Source organism: Gouania willdenowi, chromosome 9 (assembly GCF_900634775.1).
Source record: "Gouania willdenowi chromosome 9, fGouWil2.1, whole genome shotgun sequence".
Classification (NCBI taxonomy): Eukaryota; Metazoa; Chordata; class Actinopteri; order Blenniiformes; family Gobiesocidae; genus Gouania; species Gouania willdenowi.
In genome coordinates, this window is record NC_041052.1 from 2,586,725 (window position 1) to 2,603,949 (window position 17,225).

At 36.9% G+C, this 17,225-nt stretch overlaps 1 protein-coding gene across 1 annotated transcript in view; it reads left to right on the forward strand.

Annotated features, from left to right (window-relative positions):
* The window catches only part of fbxl17 (F-box and leucine-rich repeat protein 17), a 225,870-nt gene that overhangs the window by 184,217 nt on the left and 24,428 nt on the right, over positions 1 to 17,225 (forward strand). The window contains exon 4 of the mRNA XM_028456884.1: positions 12,534 to 12,676. Within this exon, the coding sequence (XP_028312685.1) occupies positions 12,534 to 12,676 (143 nt within the window). The remainder of the gene's footprint in view (positions 1 to 12,533; positions 12,677 to 17,225) is intronic.

The following is a 17,225-nucleotide window of genomic DNA, read 5'->3' on the forward strand; positions in this document are numbered from 1 at the left end:
GTTTAGAGCCCGATTGTTTGACTATGTGTGTGTCCATGTGTGTGTAGGACTTAGAGGAGTTTGTGTGGAGTGCTTTTGGTGGATTGTGAAGGTAAACCTGTTGTAGGTGAACCCACCCCCCCCCCCCCCCCCCCCCCCCCCCACATCTCCTTATCACCCCTTCACTCTCTCTATCTGCCCTTACCCATCACTCTTCCTTCTATCTCTTACACGTCACTCACCCTTCTTTACTCAGGACTCACATCCTCTACACACACACACACACACACACACACACACACACACACACACACACACACACACACACACACACACACACACACACACACACACTCAGCACACAAAGGTGTTAAACGGTCGTTTAGTGCCAGTGCGTTGTGGGGGGGGATGGATTGAACTCGCTCAATGAGGCTTCGCACCACACCACACCACACCACACCACACCACACACCACCACACTACACTACACCACACCACACCACACCACACTACACCACACCACACCACACCACACCACACCACACCACACCACACCACACACCACCACACTACACTACACCACACCACACCACACACCACACACCACCACACTACACTACACCACACCACACCACACCACACCACACCACACCACACCACACCACACTACACCACACCACACCACACACCACACACCACCACACACCACCACACTACACTACACTACACCACACCACACACCACCACACCACACCACACCACACTACACTACACTACACCACACCACACACCACCACACCACACCACACCACACTACACCACACTACACCAAACCACACCACACACCACACACCACACTACACTACACTACACCACACCACACTACACTACACCACACCACACACCACCACACTACACTACACCACACTACACTACACCACACCACACACCACCACACTACACTACACTACACCACACCACACTACACTACACCACACCACACACCACCACACTACACTACACTACACCACACCACACTACACTACACTACACCACACCACACTACACTACACTACACCACACCACACACCACCACCACACACACCCCACCCACACACCCACACACCACACTACCTACCCACACCACAACCCACCACCACACTACACTACCTACACCACACCACACCCACACCACACTACCCACACCACACCACACCCACCACTACACCACAACCCACACCAACCACCACCACCCACACACACCTCCACCGACACACACTACACCACACTACACTACACTACACTACACTACACTTGAGTTTTGCATATTTGAAGAGGTGGTGGGGGTTAATGTCACAATTAGCCTCAAATTAGGGGTTGGGCTAAATGTTAACCATGTGATGTGTGCGTGCGTGCGTGTGTGCATTGAAATGCTTGACCACCATAAAATATGGGTTATTTCTTCTCCAGTTCTACTGTCTCTACATCACTGGTTCTCAAACTTTTTTGGCTCAAGCTCCTCCTTTTTCATCTGACGACAATATTTTGTTTAGAAACTATTTAAAAACATCTATAGAATAGAATCTTTTTATTGTATTTGCACAAGTACAACAAATTATCACATAATGTATAATGATGGAATGAACGAGTGATAACACACATTTTAAAAAAATCTTATTTTGCAAAGAAACAGTATTTAGAGCAGTGGTTCTCAACCTTTTTTTTTTTTTTAGATCGTGACCCCATTTTGATATATTAAGAATTTCTGTTGACCCGTGAATTAGTTATTAATCATGTTTGTTATACTGTGTTACAAATACAGAGTAGCTAGGATTCATGTGCAAAGTAGTTGTATACTGTATTTTTTTAATGTATTATAGTTATCTTTTTTTTTTCTTTTTTCTTTTTCTTCATTTATTTATAATGCATTTTATTTGAGCTAGATTTATTTATGAAAAAGTTAAATTTGTGCTAAAGGTTTGAGTTTTTTTTATTTTTTACTGTATTTTAGTTTAACTAGATTTATATTTCACAAAGTGAAATTTATATTTCAAAAAGATTAATAATTAAAACAGTTACCTCATTTTCGGTCATCTCACACTTATTTGTTCATTTTCCACATTCTCTCTCTCTCGTACCCCTTGTCGTGCCATCACGTACCCCTAGGGGTGCATGTACCCCCATTTGAGAAACCCTGCTCTACGTCATCACTTAAACATTTCAGGCTCCACTGATTGCCTCGGTTCTCTTTCTCCCTTTGTGTCTTAACTCAAACACACACACACACACCAGAGGCCCCTACGCTACCATGTGAGTGCATGTGTCAGCTGGTTTACATCAGCTCAGAGGCTGATTGGTAAATTGCCCGTTGCCCTCATTGCGTTGCCTTCTCTCTGCCCTCCGCTTCATTCCTTTCCTCCATCGAGCTTTGGTACATTGGTACATTTTAAAAAGTGCTCTACGTACGTCCACATGTCACAGTCGATCTGTTCTTTTTTCTGTTCTGTGCGTCTCAACCAAGCCTGGTTGACTTCAGCTCCACTGGCCTTTGATTGGACACAAATATCAGCGTTAGTAGCATTACCTCAGACTCTCTGTTTTAGTAAATGTTTCAGAGAAACGCATCGTATCTTTTCAGCTTGTGACCCGCCAGAATAAAGGTTCCACAGAGCCCAGACACCACTGAAGGTGGTTGAACACAGACATGAACATTGAAGAACAGTCATGTGGAGACAGGACCATCTATAAGGGGGAATAAAGGGGAGAGATTTTTGGGGTCCATCCATAAAGTCAGTAAAATGATGGTCCATTGTTCTATGAATCTGTGATAACCACATTTATTTATTCATCTGAATAATATCCACTGTTATCCAGGAATGTTTATTATTATTATTATAGTCATCTTAAAGTTGGAAATCCTGGTTTTAATCACAAATAAAATGGGTTCAAAGTGACAAAAAATGGTGGAAAATGTGGTGAAATGGGATTTTAAAAACCACAGAAATTGGTTCAAAGTTGCAAATTAGAGTGGATAAAAACGGACAGAAAAAGTGGTAAAAAATGTCAAATAATGGACATGACAAATGGTGAATGTGGTTAAATTGGCAGAAAAATAAACATGAAATATGGTGAAAAGAGGTTAAAAGTGACAATAATGGGTCAACATATGTGACATTAGATGAAAAAGTGGTGGAAAGTGCTGAAAATGTCTTGAAAGTGGAAAAAATGTGCAGAAAATTCATTGAAATGTGATAGAGAAGTGTCAGAAATGGGAGTAATGAAGCAAAAATGCATTAAAAGGAGCAAAAATATGGCAAGAAAAAGTGATGAATTTAGGTTAAAATATGGTAAGTTTGGTGTAGTTGCAGAAAAATGGTAAATAAAAAAAAAAAAAAAGCAAAAATAGCACAAAAATGTCCAACATTATGGTCACACACATCAGATCAAAGCTGTGTGTAAAACAGAGTGTTCAAAAACGCTCAGAAAAATTGGTAAAAAGGTTGAAAGTGTCAGTATTGGTTTAAAACTGGCAGGAAAAAAAATAGGAAAAATCTGTTGAAACTGGCAAATAATGAGCATGATCAATCGTGAATATGGTGAAAAGAGGTTAAAAGTGACAATAATGGGTCAACATATGTGACATTAGGTGGAAAAGGTTTAAAAGTGCTGATAAGGTCATTAAAGTGGAGAAAAAAAGATATTGAAATATGATGGAGAAGAGGCAAAAATGCATAAAAAGGGCACAGATACTTTACAAAATGAGATTCATTTATGCTTTACAGTTGTTTTTAAATAGTTTTCTAAGCAAAACGTTGTCATGGGACAAAGGGAGGGACTTGGGTTCCTAAATAAGAGAAAGGAGGTAGTTTGAGAACCAGTCATAGACTAAAGAAACGACTGCTTTTAGAAAACCTGGCTTAAATCACTTTATAAAATACTTTTTTTTTCCAACTCAAAATCTTCAACACACGCTCTCCAGTTTCTTGTAGTTCTCACAACTTGATAATTGGACATAAAGCAAAGCAACAGTGGGTCTGTTGTTCGTCTCCATGTTTTCACTGATTCACTTGTCCTGTTGTTTACGGACTTAGTCTTGGACACCGTGTCTGACCTCATTTTCTCTGCTTCGGTGCTTTGAAGATGAGCAGCGTGTGTGTTAATCAATCAGGCAGTAAAGGCCAAATCTGGGCCGTGTCCGACCGTCATCAAAGGCGTTTTGTGACGTGCACGTGGTGTTCAATGGTGGCGCTTTGTTTCCTGTGAAAGATGTGGGAACCACATGTGATAACAGCTGTGTTTACAGTAGATTCTTACATTTATTGTCATGGTATGCATACAAAAACCAGATATGCTAATGCTACATGTGTATAAGCAAGGGGTTCTCATCCTTGGGGTCACCAGATGCCTTCAAGAAACTAGGAATATTTAACATTTAAGGCCAATTTTGCAACTTTTTACCCTTTTTCTGCAACTACACCAAACTCACCTTATTTTAACCTATTTTCATCATTTTTTCTTGCCATATTTTTGCTCCTTTTAATGCATTTTTGCTTCATTACTCCCATTTCTGACACTTCTCCATCATATTTCAATGCATTTTCTGCACATTTTTCCCACTAATAAACCCTTTACACCACTTATCCATGTAATATCACACATGTTGACCCATTATTGTCACAATGGACCATCATTTTACTGACTTTATGGATGGACCCCAAAAATCTCTCCCCTTTATTCCCCCTTATAGATGGTCCTGTCTCCACATGACTGTTCTTCAATGTTCATGTCTGTGTTCAAGCACCTTCAGCTACAGTGGGGGTACCCGCTCTCCGGGACCTTTATTTTGGCGGGTCGTGGAGCTGAAAAAGTTGAGAACCAGTGCACTAAAGAACCTCAAAGTAGGAAGTTTGACAAACACGCTAAGATTCTCCTCATCAATCTTTCTCTCGTCAATCTCTGGGCGGATGGAGGGAACCTGTGCTCTGCCACTCGATTGATAACCCTGCTCTTTGATCGATTAGGCCTTGCCTTTGTTCTCCATCCTCACAAACAATCACGGACGAGAGAAAGGAAGAAGGGATGAGATGAAAGGAGGAGGAGAAGAAAAAAGGCTTTGACAGCAGCTTCAAATACACATCCTGTTTTCTCACGCACACAAATCCTTCTTTACTTCAGCTTTGTTTTTCATTTTTTTTTAGCTTTATACGTTTTATGAAACAATCTGTGGAATCGTCTGTTTACGTTTACTGTCGTCATGACGACATAGGAATGAACAGCACTCCACGTATTACAGTATCACATAACATGCAGTTGGCACATCATCAACGCTGATGGCACATTGGGGATGACGCTGCATGTGTGTGCGTGACGCTGCGTGCGTGTGTGTGTGTGTACCAGCTTTTTCCCACGGGACAAAGGGAAATGAATAATGTTCTGCTGCTTTTCTCCTTGTTTCAAAAGCCTTTCTTCCTGTGTGTAACGTGTACACACACACACACACACAAACTGGAGCGCTCCGAGGACCTACTGTAGCTAGCGTAGCGTACAGTATGTAACATATGTGATGTGTATAGCTTTGGGCACTTCAAGTTCACCACATGTGTTTCCTGTTGTGCTCCAGTGTGTGTGTGTGTTTGTGTGTGTGTGTGTGTGTGTGTTGTGCATTAAAGGCACAGAGCAGTTAAACAGTTAAACAACCAGTGGAGCTTTGAAGCCGCTCTGCGTTTTATGTAAAGCAGCATCAACCTCAGTCCTACATATGGCTCAGAAGAACACTAAGTACCTACGATACGCTGCGTTTATCACTAAAAGATGCTGGAGACCATTGTTTTTTTATCATATAAAGACACAGTCTAGGACTTATCAATAAATCCAAGATCAGAGATGAGCAACTCTCAACACATCAAAAATGTGACTGTCTGATTTGGGGGGTCACATGACCAACATTCCTGTGAGTATTTAGAATAATGAGCGATCAGAGCATTAACAGTGAATAACAAAGGGTTTGTGTGCTTTTGTTGTCAATCATTGTGTATTTTTCTGTCATTCTGTGTATTTGTTGTTGTTTTGTGTATTTTTTACTTTCTCATTTGTTGTAATTTTGTGTATTTTCTCTCTTTCTTGTCATTTTGTATACTCTGTTAATTTATAGTCTTCTTGTGTATCTTTGGTACATTTTATTGTGACTTTTTATGTGTTTTTCTTGTTCTCTTGTGTGTTTTTGGAGTCATTTTGTGTATCTTTATTGTTCTTTTAAATATTTTCTTGTAATTTTGTGGTGTTTTGTTGTTGTTTTGCAGATTTCTGTTGTCATTTTGTGTATTTTTCTTGTCCTTTAGGAGGTTTTGCTAAGAATCTTGAAGATTATATTAGCCTGCTTCACCTAACCAAACAGAGTGAAGCTGTCCTACGAAGGTCGATAACAACACGCTAATTTAGGCCAAGTGATTTCAGCCTGAGTACGTGCATGCTCCCATAAAAGGGGTGGAGATTGCAGCATCTGACCAATCGATGCAGAACCTGGCACAGTGAGCGTCTTTACAGGATAAACAGTTTATGATCTATGATCAAATATAATGAATATTAATACATGATAACAGCAAAGAGCAACAGTGTTGATGCAGCGCACAGCAGGAGGCGGAGCTTTTATACTCGCTCAGATCTGATCCACTTCATAACTTGGTTCTGACCAGGTTATGTGTTGTTTAAGTTTAAAATTATGAATAATTAAAATCCACAATTCAGACCAAAAACAACACTGTTGTTACAGAAAAGGCAGGAATCAAAGAACTCAGACAGGAAGCTGCTGACACTGTTAATGTGTAAAAGCATGAGATTATTTATGATATTGATCTATTGGATGATAAACAAACAGCGCTCTGCAGTTAAACTTTATTACAGCACACACGTGTTTCTATTCAGGTAGACTTATTTATCACACACACAGGGATGAGAGCACATCGTTTCACTTATTAATTACTTCACCTGTCCGTCCATACGTAGACACAGTCTTCATCATCTGACTGTAGATCAGTCCATCAGATATAAATCTATATCTTTCCCAAATGATGTCATCAGTAAATGAAAGGATTAATTAATCCATTAATAATCTTCTTTCCTAAACGCAGCTATCAGATCTGCACCAATCAGGATCTTCTAACAATGGGCAGGTTGTTTTCTAAGAGAACTGATTGGTCAGGAGGCGGGGCTTTAGCACTCGCTAACATCTTAACCAGAACAAAACCTGTTGCCGACCAGGCTAGTCATGCAGCCTAAGTTACCATGGTGATTCTTCTCCGTAGGACGTTAGCGAGCTTCGTACTATAGCACACACTGATTAAATCCTGGAAGTTAGCACGATAAGAGCTAATCCAGCTTCGTAACATACCACCTTGATGTATTTAGCAGTAATTTCTGGATGTTTTTTAAAGTCAGATTGCATCTTTACTTTGGGGGCCACACAACATTAGTCTGAGGGCCGCATGTGGCCCGGGGCCACCAGTTGTCCACGCCTGTCCAACTTGAAAAACAAAAAACTGACGTTAAAGGTTGAAGTTGCTGCTGAAAAGTTTGTTGATTTTTGTCTCTTATTGACATTATTGGAAAAGTAAAAAATACTCAAATGTTGAATAATCTTTCGACTGGCAATAATCTGTGATTTATTGATCTATGAGGCCTACAGTAAGTCTTTATCTGACAGAAATGATCGTTTCCAGCAGCTTTGAACAATAAAAACCAGGTGAAGTTTTGCAAAGAATTACATTTAAATCCCTCCTCCACTTGTTCCAGAGTCAAAGGAAAGAATCTCAGCTCTGCCTTTCCATGTCATGTTCAATAAGGAGGTTTTGTAGCTGATTACAAGGTGTCGATGGTTCCTTTTAAGTACACACACACACACACACACACACACAGTGCAGCCATTAAAATTCCCTCCTCCGTCAGAACGCTGAGGTTTCATTTGAAAGGATAAATTGAATAAAAGTGGAGAGGAAATCAAACAGCGCTCCATCCACTTCCTTAGCCAAGCTGGCGTTGCTGCGTCTTTGCTTTCACCTTTAACGTCTCTCAGCCTCACCAAACACAGGAATGAAAGCAGACAGGTGCCTTTGATTGGGAAGAGAGAAGAAGAAGAGCAAAGGAATACATTATCTAAGTCTTTCCTGATTACTAGGCTGAACTCATCCAACCACATACAGCACTTTGAGTAGAAAACTATAACTTACAGTAAACATATGGACGTTTAACACTGATGTAATAATAGAAGACTTTAGTTTAACACTTTATCAACAACATTTCTTCTTCTGATAGTCACATTATTCATTTCAGCTTAAGAAAAGGATTTGTGTTTACGTTTTATATGTTTTCCCGTCTTTCTTGTGTATTTTTGTTGTTGTGTGTGTTTTTTTTTAGTCATTTTTGTATATTCTGTCATTTAGTGTATTATTGTTGTTGATTTGTGTGTTTTTTGGAGTAATTTTTCAGCATTCTTCCTGTCGTTTTGTGTGTTTTTATTGTTCATTTGTGCTTTTGGAATCATTATTTGTACATTCTTTTACTTTATGTATTTTTGTTGTTGGTTTTTGTGTGTTTTCAAGTCATTTTGTTTGTTTTTGAGTATTGATTGATTTATGGAGTCATTATGTAGGTTTTTCTCTCGTTTTGTGTATTTCTCCTGTCATTCTTGCTTTTTTTTTTGTTGTTGTCATGTGTGTGTTTGTAGTTATTTTTGTATATTGTCTCATTTTGTGTTTCTTTGTTCCAGATTTGGGTGTGTTTTGGAGTCATTTGCTGTTTTTGGAGTATTTTTTGTATATATTTCTCATATTTCATGTACCTTTGTTGTTCTTTTTCATGTGTTTTTAGTTATGATTTCATGTTTTTGTAATCATTTTTATATATTCTCTTCTTTTGTCTTCTTTGTAGTTTATTTGTGTGTTTTTCAAAATTTTTTGTGTATTTTGTTGTGTTTTTGAAGTCATTATCTATATTCTCTTATTTTGTGTATTTTTGTGGTTTTTGTGTGTTTTTTTAGTCACTTTTCACCATTGTTGTTGTTGTTGTTCAGTGTATTTTTCCATCATTTTGTGCCTCTATGGCCCCCAGTTTCTCATGTCTATATTAAACTACTATTTAAAAAAAAAGATAAAGCTCCAGTGAATCACCAGGCAGGATGTAATGACGTTATTGCTATTATTTTTAAACTAAAAAATAACTTTGGGTCATTTTCCATGAGTTTCCTTTTATTTGAAAGTGATATTTACATTAATTTACCACAAAATGTTAAAACAACTGATTTGGGTTTGGCAGGAGCAGGAAATTGTCTTCCCTGACTGATAATGATTTTCTGTCTGAGGAATAAATGTAGCGATATGCAGGAGAAGTTAAGGTGAAAGGAGGCGGAAGAATGTGAGAATAGAGAAGGAAAAGTCCCACCATGACAGCAGAGGATGAGACTAATGAGGACACATTCATTTGTCAGCAAAATGATGGTCCATTGTTCTATGAATCTGTGATAACCACATTGATTTATTCATCTGAATAATATCCACTGTTATCCAGGAACGTTTATTATTATTATAGTCATCTTAAAGATGTAAATCTTTGTCTTATTCAGAAATAAAATGGGTTAAAAGTGACCAAAAATGATGGAAAAGGTGGTGAAATGGGATTTTAAAAACCACAGAAACTGGTTAAAAGTAGAAAAATTAGAATGGGCAAAAACGGACAGAAAAAGTGGTAAAAATGGTTCAAAGTGTCAACATTGAAATAATTAGTTTAAACTGGCAAATAATGGGCATGACAAATCGTGAATGTGGGTAAATTGGTCAAAATAATTATGAAATATGGTGAAAAGAGGTTAAAAGTGAGAATAATTGATAAACATATGTGACATTAGGTAGAAAAGTGGTGGAAAGGGTTTATAAGTGCTGAACATGTGTTAACAGTGGAAAAAATGTGCGGAAAAGGGATTGAAATGTGATGTAGAAGTGTCAGAAATGGGAGAAATGTAGGAGCAAAAATATGGCAAGAAAAAGTGATGAAAATAGGTTAAAATATGGTGAGTTTGGTGAAGTTGCAGAAAAAGGGTAAAAATAAGCAAAAATGAGCTCAAATTGGTCAAAAAAAATAATCCTAGTTTCTTGAGTGCGTCTGGTGACCACCTCCCAGTGTGTAGCGACTCCAAACGGGGTCCTGTCCCCAACGTTGAGAACTTCTGATCTAGTTAATTGATTATATTATATATTATTTTGGGAAGAACAGAATAATCAAACCCACCTAAATAAAATAAAAACACAATAAAACTGTAAAGTGTTCCATTATCTGCAACATTATGTTCTCACAGATATATTTAGAACGTGTCGTGTCAGGTTCTCAAACACCATAAATAGTAGATTAATGCAAACATGGGAGCAGTCAGAAGTTACCGTAAACGTTTCCCAAACTACGGGGTCAGGGAACGGTCAAACCGTGACGAGCGTTAGCAAAGAAGAACCCGTTTCTAATCGGATGATGTCCTTATCTTTGTAGCTGACCTCCATGTTCCAGAGGTTCAACATCTTTATTAGATATTCACTGATTACCTTCTGCTAAATGATGATGTGCTGCTACTATCTCACTGCTCTGAAGACGTTCCCATGACGTCCACATTTACCTCTCACACTAGACTTTACACACAGATCAAGACTGAGGGCGTGTGTTGAAATCTGTGTGTGTGTGTGTGTGTGTGTGTGTGTGTGTGTGTGTGTGTGTGTGTGTGTGTGTGTGTGTGTGTGTGTGTGTGTGTGTGTGTGTGTGTGTGTGTGTGTGTGTGTGTGTGTGTGTGTGTGTGTGTGTGTGTGTGTGTGTGTGAACATAACATCTGATGTGAAAGTACGTAAGATGCAGAACAATTTCAACCTTTTATTTATTTTTTCGAGCAGATACTCTTTGATTTATTGATGAATGAGGACTAAACAATGTCTTTATCTGATAAAAAAACAAATAAATTATCGTCTACAGCAGCTTTAAGTCAAATTTTCTACAATTGTTCACCAATACAAGGTCCTCGTTTTGATTTCCAGCTCATTTTTCTTTTCTTTAAAATCTTAATTAGCATTTACGTTAGCGTGTTCCATCATAGCTTAGTGAAAAATGAAGATAACCTGGATTAGAACCTTGCATTAGATTCTGGGATCCAGTCGATGATTTAGGAAGAAAAATGAGATGTTTTAGAGCAGTGGTTCTCAACCTTGGAGTCAGGACTGTATTTGGGGTCACGAGACACTGGGAGGGGGTCGTCAGATGCCTTCAAGAAATGAGACATATTTTTATGAACAATTTGAGCCATTTTTTGCTTTTTTTTTTACCCTTTTTCTGTAACTACACCAAACTCACCATATTTTAACTTATTTTCATCACTTTTTTTGCCATATTTTTGCTCCTTTTAATGCATTTTTACTACATTTTTCACATTTTCAGCACTTACAAACCCTTTCTACCACTTTTTCATCTAAATTGTTAAAAAAACATATTCTTAGTTTTTTGGTTTTTTTTAATCATCTGGCGACCCCCTCCAAGTGTCTCGCAACCCCAAATGGGTTCCTGGCCGCAAGGTTGAGAACCCCTGCTTTTAACATGGAAAAGTTCTGTGTCCTGCACCATGTTATAGTAAATTTTAATTGCAAAAATAATGTATTTTTTTGTAAAACTGTAGTCATCAGGATGATTACAGTTAGTTTTAATCAACTGAATCTGTTATACTGTATATTTTCAACTAAAATAGAAGTTTTTCCCTTTTTTAAGATTTAAATACTATTTATTAACCTGATATTGTATGGTACTAATGTTTATAAACACAAACAGACATGTTTGTGTAATTATGTGGTATTAAAAAACACATAAAATTAAACTTTATACGTCATAAACCAAAATACATTTAAATGTCAAATATTGTCAATTAATTAATGACAAAGTCTCCAATTAATTAGATGGATTTTTTAATCGTGTCCTATCTCTAATAAATATAATTCAATACAGTTTTTAACAAGTTTTTTTTAATTTCTCATAGTCTAGTTGCTGCCACTTAAAAAAAAAAAAAAAAAGTACTTGATGAAAATTTCCACTGCTATGTGAAAACATAAAAAAAAAAAAGAAATATGTTCATGCATGCAATAAAATGAACACACATGCAGAGTTGGTGCACACATGCACACGTACGTGCACGGAGGCCAAATTAAATCAAACACTGGCACTGAGTCCCATTTAAACCCTGGCACGCTGCTCATGCCTTTCAGAGCTGAGACTGGTGCCAGAGTCTAATGGATGAATGGAGCTGGAACAGCGTGTGTGTGTGTGTGTGTGTGTGTGTGTGTGTGTGTGTGTGGGTAAGTTTTGGAGGTGTTCTGTAAACACTAATATTAAGTGTTGCATGAGGCCAAACGACTGACCCGAGCTTCTATCTTCACTTCTGTCAGCGTGGGAGACGACGCCTCTGAAACATTTGCATAAACCAGGCTGTCGGACTAACACCTTCTCCTGTTCTTTTTCTCCGTGTTTTGTGTCACGTGCACATGCAGCGCTGATCGCCATAGGCCAGTACAGCAGCACCATAGAGACGGTGGACGCCGGCTGGTGTAAAGACATCACAGACCAGGGGGCCACGCACATCGCTCAGAGCAGCAAGTCACTGCGTTACCTGGGACTCATGAGATGTGACAAGGTAACAATGTTTTTCAGAAATACACAATATCAATGTGCAGCGTAAAGTTAATAATGCTGTGACCTTCTATGATTAATAGAGTGCATCCTCAAAATCATTATTAATAAAATGATGGCTATTGGCTAATGCTGAATGAAAAACAATGAGTTGCAGTTATGTTAACCTTAAAAATAATATGTTTTCTCTTTTAGTAGTTTGTATTTATTTATTATATAAATAATATTCGTATATATGTATTTACTTGATTTATTGAGGTTGTTTATTTTATAAAAATTATACATGCATATTTTGTTAAAAGTGCAAAATAACCACTAGTATAGAATAAATAAAATAATAAATTAGAAGACCCTAAAAGATGACATTAATCATTTCAATAAAAAACAATAAGCATCTAAAATATCTGATATAATATAATAAATTAGGCTGATATAAATAGACACTCAGTTTTTATTTATTTGTACTGATATTAGACCAATATCAATACAAATTGGGACATCCCTAATCAATAATAAATACAGTGTGTGTGGATATTGTTCTATTTTATTATTATTGTTTCAACAGAAAATAATTTAACTGCAGTATTTTAAATGGTTTGATATTCATTGTAAAGGTGTTGCTTATTTAAATCAGGGATTCTCAACCTAGGGGTCAAATTGACCCATTTTTGCTTTTTTTTTTTTTACCCTTTTTCAGCAACTACGCCAAACTTTCCATATTTTAACCTATTTTCATCACTTTTTCTTACCATATTTTTCCTCTTTTTATTGCATTTTTGCTACATTACTCCCATTTCTGCCACTTCTCCACTTATTTGTTCCACTTTTAACACATGTTCAGCACTTATAATCTCTTTCCACCACTTTTCCACCTAATGTCACATATGTTGACCCATTATTGTCACTTTTAACCTCTTTTTACCATATTTCATGCTTGTTTTTTGCCATTTTAACCACATTCAAGATTTGTCATGCCCATTATTTGCCAGTTTAAAATAATTATTCCTACTTTTTAAATGACATTACATTACCTCAACGCCCTTCCCCCCAATTTCGGAATCTTTTAAGCCAATATTGACACTTTGTCCCTATTTTTTAGCACTTTATCCTGTTTGTTTTAACCAGGTCCTGTGGTTTTTTAAATCCCATTTCACCACCTCATTTTCACCATTTTGGTCTGCTTTAAACAATGAGAGATGCCACTTCTAATAGTTTATTTTTAGATTAAACCTTTGTGTCTTAATATGAAATGATTACACAATAAAAACAGCTAATACTATGATGTTATTATTTTCATATTATCTCTGGGCTTTTGGCATTTTTTATAACAAATATGCAGAAATAACTTCTTACTTAAGTTTTTTAGATCAGTTAATATAATTTTTCCCATCATGCATTGCAAATAAGTTAACAGAAACGATAACGGTGAAGTAAAAAACCCAGAATCACGTAGTGAGCTCTATACTCGTCTGCTAAGTCCTTATTTTTATTCCTATATTATAAAACCTGTGATATATCAGGCGTGTCGTGGCCTTAAACTTGACCTTATGGATTTTTTAGGATGAAAATGAAAACTGTGAGATCATTAAGTGCCAGCAGGGCGCCGCTGTCCCATATTTATCTATTTAGACTCTCCATAATATTAAAATATGAGACGGAGACACTGACCCCACATATATGGGGCCCCAGAACTCCAGCCGTGCACTTGTTGTACATTACTGCAGACCTGAGCGTGCATCCATCATATTTATCTATAAGTAATAAAGAGTAACTGCATTACATAGCAGGTGATCACTTATATTCCATTTTCATTTACTTTCCCACTGCCTCGGTGTCTGCGTGACCCCACGATCAATACCAACAAGTATAAGCACGCTGTAAAATAGGTGCTGGAGAAGGAGCTCGGGAACGCTTTTCCCTCCTTACATCATCCATCCATTTATCCATCCATTCGTCCAACTAATCTAAGCCTGGGTTGTTTAAGGTTTGTTCATAATGAAAATCTTGTATAAATTACAGTTAAATTACTTTCAGGCTCAATGTCTCTACATTGTTTTCCTCAAACAGCTTTTGTTTATTTCTTTGTTGTTTGGGAAAATGTGCAAATCATTTTTTTTTCATATGCATTTTCACTTTTTTTCTTTTGGTTTCCATTGAAAACATGTTTGACCCATTTAAACCATCTGAAAACAAATGCATATTCACTATAAACAATGCAAATAATGTTAAACAAATGGCTGTAACGCTCAAATAAAGAAATGTTGTTAAAGCTGCTGGAGACAATATTTTTTATCAGATAAAGACAAACTGTAGGCTTCAGAGGTAAGAAAAAAGATCTGCAAAGAAATTGGTTGAAAGTTGCGACTTAGAGTGGCCAAAAACGGACAGAAAAAGTGGTAAAAAGGGTTCAAAGTGTCAATATTAGCTTAAAAGTTAAAAAAATTGTGGGTAAAGTACAAACAATTAGTTTAAACTGGCAAATAATGGGCAAAACAAATCAAGAATGTGTTTAAATTTGCAAAAATAAGCATTAAATATGGTGAAAAGAGGTTAAATAATGGGCAATAATGGGTCAACATATGTGACATTAGGTGGAAAAGTGGTGAAAAGGGTTTATAAGTGCCAAATTGTCGAAAGTGGAAAAAATGCACAGAAAAGGCATTAAAATGTGATGGAGAAGTGTCAGAAATGGGAGTAATGAAGCAAAAATGCATTAAAAGGAGCAAAAATATGGCAAGAAAAAGTGATGAAAGCAGGTTAACATATGCAGAAAAAGTGTAAAAATAAGCAAAAATTATTAAGAAGATGTATTCCTGAAGACATCTGGGGTCCTGACCCCAAGTTTGAGAACCCCTGCTGTAGACGGATGCATACAAGTGTTTTTTTTACTTCATTCTTTCTCTGATTTCTTGTGTTTGCCTCTAAAAAACTTTGCCAAAGTGACTTCCTAACATATTACCATAAACAATGTAAATAATGTTAAACAAATTACTGTGACGCTTTAAAAAAGAATTGTTGTTAAAGCTGCTGGAGAGAATATTTTTGATCAGATAAAGACGTAGTGTGTGCCTCAGAGATAAGAACAAAAGATTGGGAAAGAAACTGATTAAATGTTGCAAATTAGAGAAGCCAAAAACGGACTGAAAAAGTAGTAAAAAGGGTTCAAAGTGTAAATATTGGCTTAAAAGTGGCAAAAATGTGGAAAAAAGTAGGAACAACTATTTTAAACGGGCAAATGATGGGCAAAACAAATCAAGAATGTGTTTAAATTGGCAAAAAAAAAAAGTGTGAATTATGGTGCAAAGAGGTTAAAAGTGCTGAAAATGTCTTGAAAGTGGAAAAAATGTGTAGAAAAGGCATTGAAATGTGATGGAGAAGTGTCAGAAATGGGAGTAATGTAGCAAAAATGCATTAAAGGAGCAAAAATATGGCAAGAAAAAATGATGAAAACAGGTTAAAATATGGTGAGTTTGGTGTAGTTGTAGAAATATTTTTAAAAAGTCCAATTAAACAATAAAAATACATTTTAAATTATTTTAACCTAATCATAAGCATACTTAGTTAAATAAAATAAATGAAAAATAACCTGGAAGACCCTGAAAAATAACCTCAATAAAGACAAAAAACTAAACAAAATGTATATTTTTAAAGTGCAAAATAACCAGTAGTTTAAGACGCAGGCCGATATAATATTTAATATCACACTGGACACACTTATTGGCAGTACTTTGTACATTTTTGCTTGTGTTTTAAATTCAGAGTGAGTCGCTGAAGAAATGCACTGCAAAAGGCGTGTTGTTGTGGTCAAACTGACCTCATCAGTGACTTCACTTATTTAGTCAAACCCACACGTGTCTGTTTCAGACGTGTAAAGGTTCCCTATTTAAAATAAATACTCTGTCTCCTTCCTCAAAGCTCACAGATGGAGTTTGGTTTCAGGGTTTTTATACAAACACAGTCTGTGATAACCTTGACACGTCGTGCGGACAAACGCCTCAGCAGCCTGGCGACATTTGTTTGGAATTGACCCCAAAATAAATGGAGAATTTTAATGTCACAGGTGTTAGAGAGCGTTGAATTCATTTAAAAAGTGTTAAAGGGATCCTCTGCTATTTTTACAACTGTGTCCCAAAACCTTTTAAATGTACTTATTAGTAGATTTATGTCTAACAAAACACATTATTTAGCACCATCTTTGTTTTATTACCTTTTAAAAATGGGACTATTTTACAGTTTTAGAGCCTGTGTTCCTCCATCTTGAAATCATGTGATTGATGATGTCACAGGGCCCCGCTGCCTGTAAACATCCCATTGTTTTCTATTGGAGTGAAACATTCAGCCTGATTTTTAGATCATTTAGTAGATTTTTAGATCATTTAACAGATTTTTTAGTCAAAATGACAACTTGTGCTGCTTTTGGTTGCTCTAAAAAACCAGGAAAAGATGTCAATAAAACCCTCTTTTGTTTCTCAAAAAATAATAAAAAGCTGAAAAATAATCTATGACTGACTGTTCCAACTCTGCGGTTTCGTAGTAGATAATGAAGCAGAGAA